The 15,835-nt window shown below is 49.2% G+C and overlaps 1 protein-coding gene across 1 annotated transcript; it reads left to right on the forward strand.

The window, feature by feature from the left end:
- The first annotated feature begins 6,754 nt into the window (after positions 1-6,754).
- Positions 6,755-12,951, forward strand: LOC109559068 (keratin, type II cytoskeletal 75). Its single transcript, XM_019960513.2, has 7 exons — positions 6,755-7,384; positions 7,918-8,132; positions 9,051-9,111; positions 9,463-9,558; positions 10,358-10,522; positions 12,460-12,585; positions 12,727-12,951. Exons 1-7 carry the CDS (start codon positions 6,899-6,901, stop codon positions 12,949-12,951), a joined length of 1,374 nt encoding a protein of 457 aa, XP_019816072.2. The 5' UTR covers positions 6,755-6,898.
- The last annotated feature ends 2,884 nt before the right edge of the window (positions 12,952-15,835 follow it).

Raw genomic sequence — 15,835 nt, forward strand, 5'->3', positions numbered from 1 at the left:
TACCTGGAGGCAGTCGCTCCTAGCTTAATGGCTCTTGGTTTCCCAATGCCATCCTCATCATCAGGGTGTACTCACTCAGTGCCAGCAAGTCAGTTGGGTATCAGAGAGTTCAGAATGAGGCAGAGACTCCAAGGCCCAGTCTGGATGTCCACGTACCCAGCCCTCCAGGGGATGGTGAATACACAGCCCCACATCCAGAAGCTCCTGCTCATGGCAATATCCAGGTAAATAATGTGACACCGAGATGTCTCAGACAGGAACACAGCTTTACAGACCAGGTGGGTATGCGTTCAGCAGATCGTTGCAATCCCATCTCGAGGATCCATGGATGGATTCACTCTACAATTTCTTTGTGAGAAATGTTAAGTCAAGGCAGCTCCCCCAGCCTCCCCTCGCATGCTCAGGAGGCTCCTCTGCATCCCTCAGCATCCAGCCTGCCTTCAGCCATGCTGCTCAGAATTGCATCTTTTTAAATTCTATGTGCCACTTTGTATGACTTTTATTGTTTCATATACATACACCAATTTTATCTTCCTCACAGCCCAGTAAGCACCTGGGGGTAGGAATCATGCAGAACTTCTTATCCAGCTTGGGTTAGGGTGGCAGGGGCACAAACCCTATGCTAAGGGACAGGGAACAAGAGTGCCAGCTCCAGATTTACTCTCAGCTTCCAATGGGATGTTGGCCCCACTCCCCTCATCCATAAAATAGGGACCTCTGAACCATACCTTGTGAAGTTTTCTGGGTCCCAGGCAAGCATCAGGGGCCTGGGGTCTATACCCCAGGGACGTGACTTGGCCTCCTAGACACCTGGCAGTTCTGTCAGAGCTCCCCAGACATGTCCTGTGCCTTCTCCTATCCATACGGTGACACTATCATAGTGGTCTGTCCCCTGGATGCAGTGTGAGTGATGGGACCCTCTTCACTCTCATATCCCAGTGCTGAGTACATTGTAAGTTCCACAAATATTTGTTGAATGAATAAATAAATGAACAACTACACCTTGTCTGATGGCTCACTTCAGAATAACTGGGGCTGAGAGGATGAGGCTAGAAAGCAGGAAGGAGGAGAGTGTTTCTGTGATGTTCAAGTTCACAAGACACTGAGGTGGTAGCGAACTCAGTGCGGGGGTAAGGCTGACACTTTTGGCTATCACTTCCCAGCTGGTGACACACACACCCACCCTCTACAGCAAGCCCCAAGCCCCGTAATGAGGCAAAGGGATGGTGTAAAGAGTCTCCCTTGGTGCTCAAGTATCACCCAGCCCACCCAGCTTGTGCCCACAGGCCATGGCAACGAGCCATGATTCCCTCGCCAAAGTGCCGTCCTATGTAGTATGTTTCTCTCTTCACAGAGAGCCCAGGAAAAGCTACAGGGGCTCTCCCCCACCACTTTCCTCTCACAACAGGGCCCTTGTTTGGCAGCTCCTCCTCAGCACCAACCAGAGAGACTTGGTGAAGGGCCCCCTCCTGGGGACAAGGGCGGCCATTAGTGTGGTCGGGGCAGATGGCCAAGACACATGGGAATCCTTCCAGAGGCTTCCTATAGGCTTGCACTGCAACAGCCCTTGAGACACTGGTGTCATACCACCCCCTTCCTCCAGGAAGAACCCCCGCTCTGTGGCCCAGGCAACAGGGAGCTTTTCTCACAGGCACTGTGATATGAAGGAGGCTCAGGCCAAATGTGGCATCAGAAGGGAGCAGGAGCTCTGGCTGGTCTACCAGATGGCTGTGTGGCCTTTGATGGTTCCTGCCCTTGGTTTCCTCCTCCCTAAGTCTTCTGCAGCTCTAAACATTGCCTCTGTTCCTTTGCTTCACCTCTTGATCCTGACACACTCAGTATACACTACATCATGTGTAGATCATTGTTTTGTGGATGTTCTTAGGACGTGAGTATCTTTGTGTCCATCTGTGCCTTGTACAGGCACATCTGTTGGGTGTGTCTGAAGCACTTGATCAAAGAGGGAAGGGACTGCTCCATCTTGCCTCTGTTAAGCACAAGTTTGAATGGGAAAACACCTTAATTTGTGCTAAAAATTGGTGAAGGGACCTTGAGGGCCACCTGCTTACTTACACTAGACTCTACCTGCCCATCAAATCTGGGCCCAAGTGAAAGCCTGGTTATGTGGGCAGTGGAGGGGAACAGATCAGGTGAGGTCTGGCTGTGCACAAGTACATGTTTCAAGCCCTGAATCTTGGTAGTTTCTTGAAGTCAACTGGCAAGTTTCATCCTTGCATTGTTTCCACAGAATGTGAGAGCAAAGGTGCCATGCACTGGAGGGTTTGACACCTGTAAAGGGAAGCTGGGTGGTGCCAGAGGCGGAGGAAGTCAGCTGCACAGGCAAGAACAGTCAAGGTTGAAGAGTGTTTCCATTGGGATATCTCAGGTACCATCCAACAGAATTATCTTCCCTACTCTCAGTCCCAGGAGACACTGTGCCCAAGGACCCTGGGCTCTAAGCACCAGGCAGCCTGCTCTAGAGAATGGCCCAATCCCCTCTGCCCCCTCCAGCCTGCCCTCCTCTGGCTCTGGCCTGGATGGAAGCCCAAGCTCCTTGCTGTGTTCTCTACTCCCATAGCATTGGGAGTCATGCCTCCATGCCTTCCTCCCCTGCTCCACCAGCCTCAAGCCCTGTTGCCACTACAGGTCAGTCTCCTTGAAATCTACCACAGCCAAGAGTGACAGCATCCCTCTGAGGATAGGAGAGACCACCCTGAGCAGAGGTGCAGGAACCAGGGAGTAGAGGAGTTTGTCGCCCCCAGCCTCAGGCACCAGAGCCCATACCATATCTTTTGAATCCACCCCTCCCCAAACCTCAAGAGAACTCCTCCCAGACAAACCCAACAACACAGGGTTGGAGAGATTCAGGAGTTTCAGGGAACAGAAAGGAATGTGTTCCTTAAAGCTCTTTTTTAAAACTAGATAACCTACATCCAGTGAACTGCAGTCACAATTCCCTGTAGGGGGCTAGGAGACAGGGCAAGGGAAGGGGACACACCCCACCCCTCCAGAGACCACCAGGAAGCCAAAGCAAGCGAAAAACATGCCAATGTGCAAGCCAAGCACAAGCACAGGCCTGCTCTGGGAACAGGTGTGAAGGGGCAGTCCTTGGGCGCAGTTTACTAGGAAGTCTTCTCGGGGGAAGGTTCAAAGCAGAATTATAAAGGAGGTTAAAAACCAAAACAAAAAAAACTCATTGGCAGGAAGGAAAGCAGAGGTGTTAGTAGTCTCTAAGTTCTGAAGTTTGCACAGGCTGTTGTGGGGCCGGGGTGTCCTACGCATTCATATAGACATTGTCCATCAGAGTTAAGGTCACAGTGGAGGTCAATGGTTACAGGAGAGGGAATGAGGAGGAAGAGGGGTAAGTCTCATCTATTTCCATTTTCTTCACCAAAGTCAGCACCTAAGACAAACTAGCTTTGGAAACAATGGTCCAGGTGGGAGAATTAGAGAGAGAAAGGAGGGAAGGAAGGAAGTGGGCAACCCCAAAGAGGTGATGGCCGAGGGAAACAAGATCGGAAATGGGATGAATAGCAACACCTGGAATAGGCTCCCAGGAGAGGGTTTGGCCAGTAAAGGCATGACCCAGGAGGCAGGCAGCCTGGAGCAGCTTCCAGATGGAAAGCTCAAAGGGCAAGGGCTGTGGTGACCCCATTCTCATGGATGGGTCAGTGAAAGCCCTTCCAGCCTTGACCCTTTACCAGCTTTTATTCCATGGAAAGCTCTGAAGAGCTTACTCAGCATGGGTCAGTGAAAGCCCTTCGAGCCTTGACCCTTTACCAGCTTTTATTCCATGGAAAGCTCTGAAGAGCTTACTCAGCATGGCTCAGAAAACAAGTATCCTTTCTTTTGGGAGAAAGATTATCATGCCATGAGTACAGAAAACAAAGACTTTTTTTTCTTTCTTCCACAGACACATGCACCACCCCAGCTGGGACCTGGACACTTTGGCAACCAAGCGAGAAAACTCCTGCGCTCCTCCTGGCCTGTATCAACAAAAGCTATGATTCACAGGTTCCCCGTGGAAACTGAGACTCTCAAACACTCTCTCAATAGAGGAGAGGCCCACTCCCTGGCCTCAGCCCCAATAAGGAAATAGTACAGAGAACAGAGAACCACTGCTCCGAGTGCCAAGTTGCCATTTCAGGCTGGGGAGAATCTGCCAAGCCACAGGCTGCACCTCTGAAAGGACCCCTGCATGGAGAGACCACAGAATGTGGCTCTGCTTCTCTCTAGCTAGACAATGCTGATCTCTTTCATTTACCACATGGGGACTTGGCTTCTCATGCACAAAACACAAACAGAATACATTTCAGCTCCTCTCTCCCTCTCCCATCCTTTAAAGCCACTGCAAGAGGCAAGAAGTCAGCAAGACAAAAGAAGATCTAACAATTTCTGTCTGACTTCACCTCCACCCTCCATGGGGAGATGAGATGCAGAAGAAAGGGAACCAGGAGCTTTCTTATCAATTGAAATTTATGGAGGTTGGAGACACAGTCAACAAGACCAGCGGGGATGCTATAAACTGCCCCCTTATAACTGCTTTTGCAGTTACAAAACTGAATCACTTTGCTATACATCTGAAACACTGTAAATCAACTCTACTGCAATTTTTAAAGCATGTAAAAAAACTACTTTTACTGCATCCCAAAGGGTTTGAATCAGCTTATTTTCATTTTCATTCAACTCTAGGAATTTTTTGATTTCCTCTTTAATTTTTCCCATGATCCATTGATTGCTTTTTGTTTAGTAACATATTGTTTAGCCTCCACATGTTTATGCTCATAGCACTATCTCCAAATGCCAAGATATGAAAGCAATCTAAGTGTACATCAACAGATTAATGAATAAAGAAGATGTGGAAGATAAAGAATATATATATACATACACAATGGAATACTACTCAGCCATAAAGAAGAACAGAATTCTGCCATTTGCAGCAATATTTATGGACTTGGAGGACACTATGCTGAAGTGAAATAAGTCAGACAGAGAAAGACAAATACCATACGATACCACTTATATGTGGAATATAAAAAACTCAACAAACTAGTGGCTATGAAAAAAAAAAAAAGAAACTGACTCACACATACAGAAAACAAACCAGTGACCACCAGTGGGAAGAGGCAATATAGCTGTTGGGAAGTGGGAGGTACAAACTATTTCGTGTAAGATAGGCTACAAGGATGTGTTGTACAACGTGAGGAATATAGCCAATATTTTGTCATAAGTGCAAATGCAAAGCAACCTTTTAAAATTGTATAAAAGTTTTCAATTTAAAAAAATGTTAAGACTAACGGGGGAAAATAAACAAGCCCTCTATTCGGTGTAGCCATGGGACTTTCTGATGAAGGATTAAAGATTAGGATCCTTGGCCATCAACAGGAGGAGTGGCTGGTCAAGGAGACTTCTGGGATGCTGCTGCTGCTGCTGCTGCTGCTGCTGCTAAGTCACTTCAGTCGTGTCCGACTCTGTGCGACCCCATAGACGGCAGCCCACCAGGCTCCCCCGTCCCTGGGATTCTCCAGGCAAGAACACTGGAGTGGGTTGCCATTTCCTTCTCCAACACATGAAAGTGAAAAGTGAAAGTGAAGTCGCTCAGTCGTGTCCAACTCTTCACTACCCCCTGGGCTGCAGCCTCCCAGGCTCCTCCGTCCATGGGATTTTCCAGGCAAAAGTACTGGAGTGGGTTGCCATTGCCTTCTCCACTTCAGGGATGAGGCGGCTTCAAACAGAGACAAGAGTCAGTGTTTTATGGAGCATCACCGTTTCATAAGTTCCTCAATGTGTCTCAATTTAGTCTTCCCAACAGGACCATAAGCCTGTTAATAAAGAAAAAAGAATGTGTATTGTGCTGCTTTCAAATACTGAGTACTTTTCTCAGGATGGGCACCTTGCTGGCATTTCCTTCACAAACATGTGATTATATCAGGAGAGAAGACTCTGTTGAGTTGGCTCAGCATCTGCATGTCCTTGGCATTACAAAATCCATTTTCCCATGAATAGTCATCACAAACCCCACTTTACAGACACTCAAATTGAGGCCTGGAGATGTTTCATGACTGGGCCCATGTCTCACCTTTAGGCAGTGGCAGGGCTGGGATTCAAACCCATCTTCCTATTCTTGCAGCTTCTCTCCACATAGGCAGAGGACCTGACCTTAAGGGTCACGTTACACTGGAGTGGACAGGACATATGTGCTCACACGAACACACACTCACACCCCAGAATGTCAGTGTGACCCGCACAATACAGATGGCAGCTTTAGAGTAAAGCAAAGGGGCCATGAAAATGGGGTGGATTCCTGAGAAAGATGGGTGGAGAGCAGGATTTTCAAGATCTGGAGGGACTGCTTGGGCCAGGGTTGGGTTGGGAGAGGGGGCTCTGAGAGTTAATAGCCGAGAAAGAGTTCAGGAGTAAGACGCACACCTAAGGGTAAGAAGGAACAGGGAACAGTGAACCACCATCACTGGGGCTGACACAAGATGTTTGCACAGGAGGGAGTTGGTCCCAGGCCCAAGAGAGCGGTTTGGAAATGAGGCAGTGTTTTCTGAGTCCATTTTAAAATGCATGATTAGGACATGACTGAAGGCAATTAACGTGCTTCTCATTCGTCTGCTGATCAAGTTGCAACTGGAAAGGAGTTTCCATGTGGGGGAGGGATGCCAGGGAACAAGCGCGTGGCTTTTACGCCTTTTTCGCAGGGGAGCCGAGTGTGGGCTCAGGGTTGGTGGATGCCGAGAAAATGCCATCAGAGGCCTGCAGGAGCGTGCCCCGCCCCCCTCCCGGGGCCCATAAAAGCCCAGGGGGCCGGGGCACCCCAGACGCCCTGTCTTCTCCATCCCCCTCCACACGTACCCACAGCAGGAGCGCTCCTCACCGGCCTCTCCCAGACACCATGTCCAGACAGTCCACTATCACCTTCCAGACCAGCAGCCGCAGGGGTTTCAGCACAGCCTCAGCCACCACCCCAGCCACCAGCCGCTCTCGCTTCAGCTCCGCGTCCGTGACCCACTCCCCGGTGGGCAGTGGAGGACTGGGAGGGATCAGCGGCTTCGGCAGCCGTAGCCTCTACAACCTGGGGGGAACCAAGCGGGTCTCCATCAGTGGGTGTGGCAGCAACTTCCGAAGTGGCTTTGGTGGAAGGGCCAGCAGCGGGTTTGGGGTCAGCGGTGGATTCGGCTATGGGGGTGGAATTGGAGGGGGCCACGGGGGTTGCGGCTTCTCCGTCTGTCCCCCTGGAGGCATCCAAGAGGTCACCGTCAACCAGAGTCTCCTGACTCCCCTCAACCTGCAAATCGACCCCAACATCCAACGGGTGCGGAAAGAGGAGCGGGAGCAGATCAAGACCCTCAACAACAAGTTCGCCTCCTTCATCGACAAGGTGAGTTGGGAGCTGCCTCTGGTCCACGGGGTTGGGTGCCAGGAACTCTTGGGGAGGCCCCAGTCCAGAGAGCAGCCATGGCCCAACAGCTTCTCTGCGGGAAAGCACATTCACTCAGCAAGCACCCCTCAGGGGCAGAAGTATTTGCAGGTGGGGCCAGCTTGCCCCACAGGACTTGTGGGTATTTCCCTTCATTCTCCTTGGGAGCCATGCTGGCTGGTTCAGTCAACACAGAGGGAAATGTGAAGTTCTTAAGTTCCCTGAGAAAACCAACCTAACCCAGAGCAGGGCTGGTAGAGACACCCTAAGAATGGCGGCTCCCCATCAAGGAGCCACTACACTAGTTCTCTGGAGCCCCAGAGAATGTCAGGGTAACTTGATGGGCTTTTCCATTTCGACAGGGGTTGTCAGTTATATCATTGGCAGACGGGTATCAGGTGGAAAGTACTTTTCCTCTCCTATATTCATTGGGGTGGTGTCTGGCTCTGCCTCCCCAGTTTCTCCAGAATTTCTTCTCTTCTTCTCCCATCCAGGTGCGGTTCTTGGAGCAGCAGAACAAGGTCCTGGAGACCAAATGGAGCCTCCTGCAGGAGCAGGGCACCAGGACTGTGAAGCAGAGCCTGGAGCCCTTCTTCGAAGCCTACATCACCGACCTCCGGCGGCAGTTGGACAGCATCACCACCGAGCGAGGCAGGCTGGATGCTGAACTGAGAACCATGCAGGATGTCGTGGAGGATTTCAAAGTCAGGTGAGAGTGAGAGACCCTTCTGATCACATGCAGTCATCCCAAAACTCCTCTTGATGAGGGCCAGAAGAGAGCAAAGGAGCAGATGCCCGTGTCAGAGAGGTTTGGACCTGTGGTCATCATCTCATGAGAAGAAGAGAGCAAGGTATAGAGTAACAAAGGGACTCTCATCTCATGCATTACTACCAACAAGAAGCCGACTCTTATATGTGTCCATGGCTGCAAAGGGACATCTGTGTCATCTAACAAAACATTATAGCTCTGAAAGCAATATACTATTTTACAGTTTATTATTTAATTACACTGGACATGGGCTCTATTATTGAGATGCCTGCATTGCCAAGGTGTACCCTAGAGTATGAACCAGGCAATCTGATCCTCCTGAGGGAGTCAATTTTGACTTGCCATCACCCGGGCTGCAATAGGTGAGGTATCCAACAGAAAAGATGGTCCTCGCCAACCCCTTAGGTGGCTCACCCTTGGTTTCTATTTTAAAGCAATACCTACTTACTAAGAAAAACACACTATTTAAATGGCTACCCTGAGGTTCAGTGGAAATACATCAAAATCGACCGAAGCAGTGTCCTGAACAAAGTTTATCCCACAGTTCCAGCAGGCACTTAAGACAGCAAAAAGTTTTTCAAGATTGAAATTGTGCATCTCTACGAGGATGGAGTTGCATAAATATGTTTTACTATCCCTGTCAGCTCCATGCCCACTTTCCAGTCTTACAAAAGCAAAAAAAGGAAAAAGAAACTGGCAGAAGAAATTATTCTCCTTTTATTGGGGGAGAAATAGAGGTTAAGTGAATCACCTGAAGTCACACAGAGGTCTCTTGCTACACAAGTAGTCCACCCCAGCCTGAGAAGAGTTCAATCAAACCCTCACTCACCGCTCGCCCCCTCTCCTCTGTACTTACAGGTATGAGGATGAAATTAACAAGCGCACAGCTGCTGAGAATGAGTTTGTGGCTCTAAAGAAGGTGAGTGGAAATGTCTCTCAGGGGAGAAGATTCAAAACCAAATCTGGAAGTGTGGGGTGACAGACCCTTGGGCCACCCAAGAAAAGTGACTTCAGCCCTTGTAATATCTAGAGAGCTCAAACCTGCCAAAATTCTCCCTCCATGTTTATGGCTCCAATGACCTTGCTGGTTTTCTGTTAGCCCAGGAGATTCAAGCCACAGTTCCCAGCAATTACCCATCCCCAGCCCCAAACCCCAGATACAGAGTTTGCTAAAATCCAAACTAGAAGGGTCAGGGAGTCTACCCAGCTTCTTCTGGGCTTGTTGCCTGGGGCCAGGGTCTCAGAGGAGCATCTTGTGCTGTCCTTTCAGGATGTGGATGCTGCCTACTTGAACAAGGTGGACCTGGAGGCCAAGGCCAACTCTCTGACCGATGAGATCAACTTCCTCCAGATGCTCTTTGAGGCAGTAAGATCATGCATGTGTGTTTGTCCCCTCTTATGTCTAAAGCCTGACAGAGAAGGATGTTGCAGAGTGTTATCCATATAGTGTCTCTCCCTGGGATGGAGGGTTGGAGAGGTCATGGAGATTGGGAAGAATTGCTTGAAATCCTGCCACACTTAACCCCACCCCAGCTCTGAGTCTTCTCCCTGCAATCCCACGGCCGAGCAAGGAGCAAGTGTTGATTCCTAAACTCGCATGTCACTGGGTAACATTCCCAAGGAATCAAGACCCATCTCTCTCTTCTCCGTCTCAGAGAAGTTCAGAAAGCAAGCTGCCCCTCAGCCCATTGGTCAGGGTGCTTCCTGGCCCCTGAAGATGCCTCTTTCTGGGCATCTCCACTCTGATGGCAGACACCTGGGCCTGTGGAAGGGGACAGAGAGGTAGAGAGCAATGAAGTCACACTGTGTGGCGGGGAGGGGTCCTAAAAATCACCCCATCCTGAAGAAACCTTTATTGCTGGCATATGAATCACATATGTCATATTCAACGTGATCTAATTTGGATTCAGAGAACACTTGCTCATCCTTCATATTCAGAGAAAAAGCACAGAGGGAAGCCTTGAGAATGGATACTGAGGACACACTCCCATTCCACTGATCTATGACCCAGAAACTCCTCAAGGGTCAGCTGGCATAGCAAGAGCTGGGCACTCCCTGCTGGGGATGCCAAAGAAGGATTCCTGACTTAGATGGGTGGTCAATTGCATAATTTCGAGACTCCTTCTTTTTTTGTGGTGGTGACACTGAGTTAACTGGCTCTGCAGGAATTGTGTCAGATGCAGACGCGGGTCAGTGACACGTCTGTGGTCCTGTCCATGGACAACAACCGCAGCCTGGACCTGGATAGCATCATTGCTGAGGTCAAAGCTCAGTACGAGGAGATCGCCAACCGCAGCCGGGCAGAGGCTGAGTCCTGGTACCAGACCAAGGTGAGCATGGGCACCTCCGTGATAGACTGCGGGTCTAGTGTTCTCTGAAGCCTTAGATCATTGTTTAATACTAGCCACAAGCCTCAGGAGCCATGTGAGCATTCCCGTTTCTTTCAACTTGGCAGAAGTGTCTTGGAGGCTATGAAAACTTAGCTTGAAATGGATGTGGAAATCCCAATACACACATATGCTGATAAGCGGTCAGGCAATGCTGGATGCTCAGAAGGACAGCCACAGTACCCCACCACTTACCAACTGACAGGGAGCTGGATGAGACTCAAACAACCAAGAAATGCTCATAAAACTGTTTCCAAAGGGCTTGTTTATTTACAGAACTCCTACTGTATGCCAAGCAAGATTACAAAGTTGTAAATGAACAAAATACAAAAGGAATCCAAGGTCTGGGGAGGGCATGAGATGAGTGAACAGTCATAGAAGGGGAAAAGCATTAATAAAACACTTCCAAGAAGAGGTGGGCTTTAGTCTGTTTTGGAAGTGGTGGGAAACAAAAGATTGCCAAGGAGCAGGGAGGGCCTGAAAGGCTGAGCAAGCAGTCCTGGGGGGTTGGGGGGCAGAAATGAGCACTTTGCTGAACAAGAGAGCTTGCCCTGGGAAGAGGGAGGTTGGCATGACTGCAGAGAACTATTGTCCAAAGGTGCAGATGGACAGAAGGTTTGGGTTTGGAGGGGTGTAGCAGCCTGAATGGTCCAACCCATGAGATCAGTTATCGGCCAAATGCAGATGCTTTTCCAGGGCAGCTGCTCACCTACAAGCTGGCTCTCATCCCTTGCCTCGGTCTTTGCACTGCCTTAGTCGCTGCCACTGCAAGTGGTAGAAAAGAAGCAGGTGTCAGGTGCCGGGGTACAAGAGTGGAGGTAGCTCCTTGGTAGTGAGTGGAGGTGGGATGCACTTAACTCCAAGTCGGGTGGTTGCAATGTATAGAGTTGGCGAAGACTGTTGTTGCCTTTAACCATGTGTGTCCAGAAACGAAGAAGCTGAACCATTCAGCACTTTCTAAATTGGACAGATCTTCACTCAGGCAGGGGCTCTTCTTCCATTGGGCAAGGTGTGAGTTTCCTCCAGTCTGCTGGAGGACACAGGGTGCGTTTGTTTCTCCTAAATGATGGTGTCCTAGACCCGCACCATTAGACAGAGAGCCACCTGAGATGGAGGATTCTGTTACAAAGTCTTCAGAACGGGGTCCTCTATAGCCTGAGCTCCTTCCAATGATGTTTCTCTGCAGTGCCTCCATTTCCCCAGCATTGGCATCAGGAGGGCCACCAAACTTCATGGTCACAGTTGGTCTTTGACGTATGCCCCATAACCAAGAACTCCCCAAGGACAGTGCCAAATCATCTCTCCCTCCTCATGCTCTGCATGCTCTGGGGGCTTCATGTACAGGTTGTTTCCCTTGTCTGGAATATTCTCCCCTGAGCCAGTCAATCCTTCCCAGCCTTCAGTGCCCAGTGTCAATATCTCCATCTCTAGAGGGACATCCCTGTCCATTCCCTACCCCATCCCTCACTTCCATATCTAAGTCAGATTCCTTTATCACAGCCCCATAGGACTCAGTTTATTTCCTAAGGGACACTCATCTCAATTTGAAGCTATAAATTCAATAATATGCAGGCTGGTAAGGAAAGGAGTAAACCATGAGTCTTACTGATAACTGCTGGTATCAAATGCCAGCCTGGTTCAATTATTTTCCATCTCAAAACAAAAAAACTGTAGGCAGGAGTCTGATTGTTCTCTTCATGATATTCCCAGAGCCCAGGACATGCCTGGTGAGTAGATGTGGTCAAGTAACAAGCAAGGGGATGGGTGAATGATGAGTGCATGGATGGGCTTGCTCAGAGCACCGAGGGCCAGGCTGGGCATGCAGGTAGTGCCCAGGCCAGGGTTTGATGGGGTGACTGACTCTGCTCTGGTTCTGTCAGTATGAGGAGCTGCAGGTCACCGCCGGCCGGCACGGTGATGATCTCCGCAACACCAAACAAGAGATCTCCGAGACAAATCGGATGATCCAGAGGCTGAGAGCTGAGATAGACAACGTCAAGAAGCAGGTACATTCTGGCAGGACCCAGAGCTCCCCACACACTTATGTCTTCCGGGTCATTCTGCCTCACTTACAGGACTCCTACCCAAGAAGCACCAGATTTCCAGGGGTTATCAGTAAGGTTCATGGCTTCCTCCTTTCCTTACAGTGTGCCAGCCTGCAAACAGCCATCGCCGATGCAGAACAGTGTGGGGAGCTGGCCCTCAAGGATGCACGGGCCAAGCTGGTGGACCTGGAGGAGGCCCTGCAAAAGTCCAAGCAGGACATGGCCCGGCTGCTGCGCGAGTACCAAGAGCTCATGAACATCAAACTGGCCCTGGATGTGGAGATTGCCACCTACAGGAAGCTGCTAGAGGGCGAGGAGTGCAGGTGAGGGCAGATCACCCATCCCAGCAACCTGGGCATTCCTAGGGGCTCAGGTTGGACATGACTGAAGGGACTTAGCATGCATGCATGCACGCAGGTTGATACAGGCCCTTCCTTGCCTGGAAAAGGGAGCAAAATGCTGGTAGAACTGGACTCTGACAAAGAATACAGGTGCAGTTTCTTTCCAGGGAAATCATAATCAACAATCCCAAATTTGAGGTGCAACTGCTTTTAGCACCCTATAGAAATCTAGAAGCTGATTGGATCTAGGTAAAATCAAATCAAAGGAGAAATTTGGTCACACAATGGGTCTGGATATGTAGTATGAATGACTCTGAATTGAGAATAAATTGTCCTAGGATTTGGGCCAACAGGTCTACCACTAACTAGCTACATGCTGCTGCTGCTGCTGCTAAGTTGCTTCAGTCGTGTCCGACTCTGTGCGACCCCATAGACAGCAGCCCACCAGTTTCTGCACTCCCTGGGATTCTCCAGGCAAGAGTACTGGAGTGGCTTGCCATTGCCTTCTCCAAACTAGCTACATAAGCTTAGGAAATTCAGCATCTTCCTCCCACCAATGCTCCCCACTCCCGCTTTCTATGTCTTTAGTGATGGAATAAAGAGGCCAGGTCACATGATCCCCAAAGCACAGTGGGGGCTTTGTACTCCAGTACCACTTGTGTGACCAGCTGTGTGATTTCTCCAGTCCTCATCTGTAAAATGGGACAGCCAGAGTTTCTATCTTCTATGTTATTAAGAGGGCTAAAGTGAGGGGCTACCAGTGAAGTTCTCAGAACAATGGATGGGACACGGCAAATGATTAGCTCCCCCTGATTTTAATGGCCAAAGATGTGGGCTTTGGAGTCAAATTAATTTGGCCTCAAATCCAGCTTTGTGATCATGAGCAAGTTAGTTAACCTCTCTGATCTTCAATTTCCCCATCTGTAAAACCGAGATTGTAATACCTACTTAGGGGTTGTTGAGAGAATTAAGTGGCATAATGTGGGTAATAGGTAGGTAGCCCTTTTCAAGGGCTAGGTCTGCATTTATGATGAATGCCACTTCTGTCCTCAAAATGCTAAAGCAAAACTACTCTAGTTGTTACAACAAGGCTAGGCCGATGATTGCTATTGTTACATTTATGACTCAGACTCCTCTCCACACCTGTAATAACCTCGGTACCTGACAATAGGCCATTGTTGAAAGAGCGATCTTCTTGTTCTATGACAGCCCTGCCTTTCCAGCTGCCTCTAACATATGATTCGCTTTAATTTTCTTAAGGTGTTTATCTCGTTTACACTAAAAATTCTGAGATTACAGATTTGACTCCTATGAACCCCAACTCTGCATTTTTCATTCATTAGATTATTATTATTTTTTTAATACTACTGGTATTTAAATAATTTCAACCTCCATTACTTCTGCAATAAAAATAATTGAAGGCTTTCTCAGTGAATTTAAAACAATTGCACAAATGTCATTTCAAATGACCACAAGCTGCTGGACACCACAGTAACCTTCCTTCTCCCCCCTCCTCCCCATCAGGCTGAGTGGAGAGGGCGTTTCTCCAGTTAATATCTGTGAGTATGACATCCTTTCATGTCATCTGAAATGTATGTGGCTGGGGACTGGGGAGATGGTTGGCATGTCAGAGGGTGCCAGGGATGTATGGGGCATTGGAGGGGATCCTACCTATGGGAGGTTCATTTTGAGAAGGTTTGAGATTCTGAGTTTCTATTAGGAGAGACCTTACAGTCATCGACTTTACCTCTTTGCAAGTGAGAGGGCACCACGAGGGGAGTAACGGGAAGTTTGCGCTCATCCTTCTACATGGGTTGCAGGATCCTCAGGCCACACCCTCCCCTGCCCAGACTGGATCACACTAGAGAGATACTGTCTGCTCTCAAGCATTAGAGAGAGCCTTCGTGCTGGGCACTAGGGCATTGCCAGTTAGGCAGCCTCTTCCAGAACAGTCTGGGAGAAGCCCCACTGCTTGGCTTAACTCTATGGAGTGTAACACAGAAAGCTACCAAGGGGTTTCAAGGCAGTGAGAGTTCTAAGAGGCCTGGCAGTTGGGCGCCACTTCCCAGAAGCAGGAGAGGCATTCGTTAGCAAGCTTGCACAGCCCGCACTGGTAAGCACAGAAGTCACCGTTTACAGAGCTCAGTGCTGGCATCGTGAGGCCAAGAGACGATTCTTAGAACTTACACTCTGCAAGTGAGTTCAGTTTTCTTGACGTGACAGTCACCTTAGCGATTGATGATATTAACCAATGACTCAATAAGGCAGATCCCTCTGAACCACCCAGAGGTCCTCCTTCCCTAAGGTCCTTGTCCAGTGGCTCCAGAGACCCTCAAAGCTAATTTGGGGACTGGCTGGCATGACGTCTAAAGTTTCCTTTCTTGAAAGCACCTAAAGTCTGTGCTTATTTCCTAAGGTTGCCATAACATAGTACCACAGACTGGGTGGCGAGAAACAACAGAAATATACTGTCTCGTGGTTCTGGAGGCTAGAGATTACAAACAGAGGTGTCAGCAGGGCCGTGTGTCCCTAAGCCTGTAGGGAGGACCTTCCTTGCCTCTTCCTGGCTTCTGGTGGTAGCTGTCCAGCCTTGGTGTTGCTTGCCTCACTCCAGCCTCTGTCTCTATGATCATGTGGCCATTTCGGTGTGTCTGTCTTCACTTGGACATCTTGCCTTGTCTTAAAAGGACACTAATCATAATGGACCAGGGCCCACCTTAATGATTTTATCCTAACCTGATTACAACTACAAGGTCCTATTTCCAAGTAAAGACACTTTACAGGTATTCAACACATTTTGGGGAGCATACAGTTCATCCAATAACAGAGTCTATATTTTATTTCAGCTTTCCTTCAGAAGGGCCCGAAGT

The sequence above is a fragment of the Bos indicus genome, chromosome 5 (assembly GCF_029378745.1).
Source record: "Bos indicus isolate NIAB-ARS_2022 breed Sahiwal x Tharparkar chromosome 5, NIAB-ARS_B.indTharparkar_mat_pri_1.0, whole genome shotgun sequence".
Classification (NCBI taxonomy): domain Eukaryota; kingdom Metazoa; phylum Chordata; class Mammalia; order Artiodactyla; family Bovidae; genus Bos; species Bos indicus.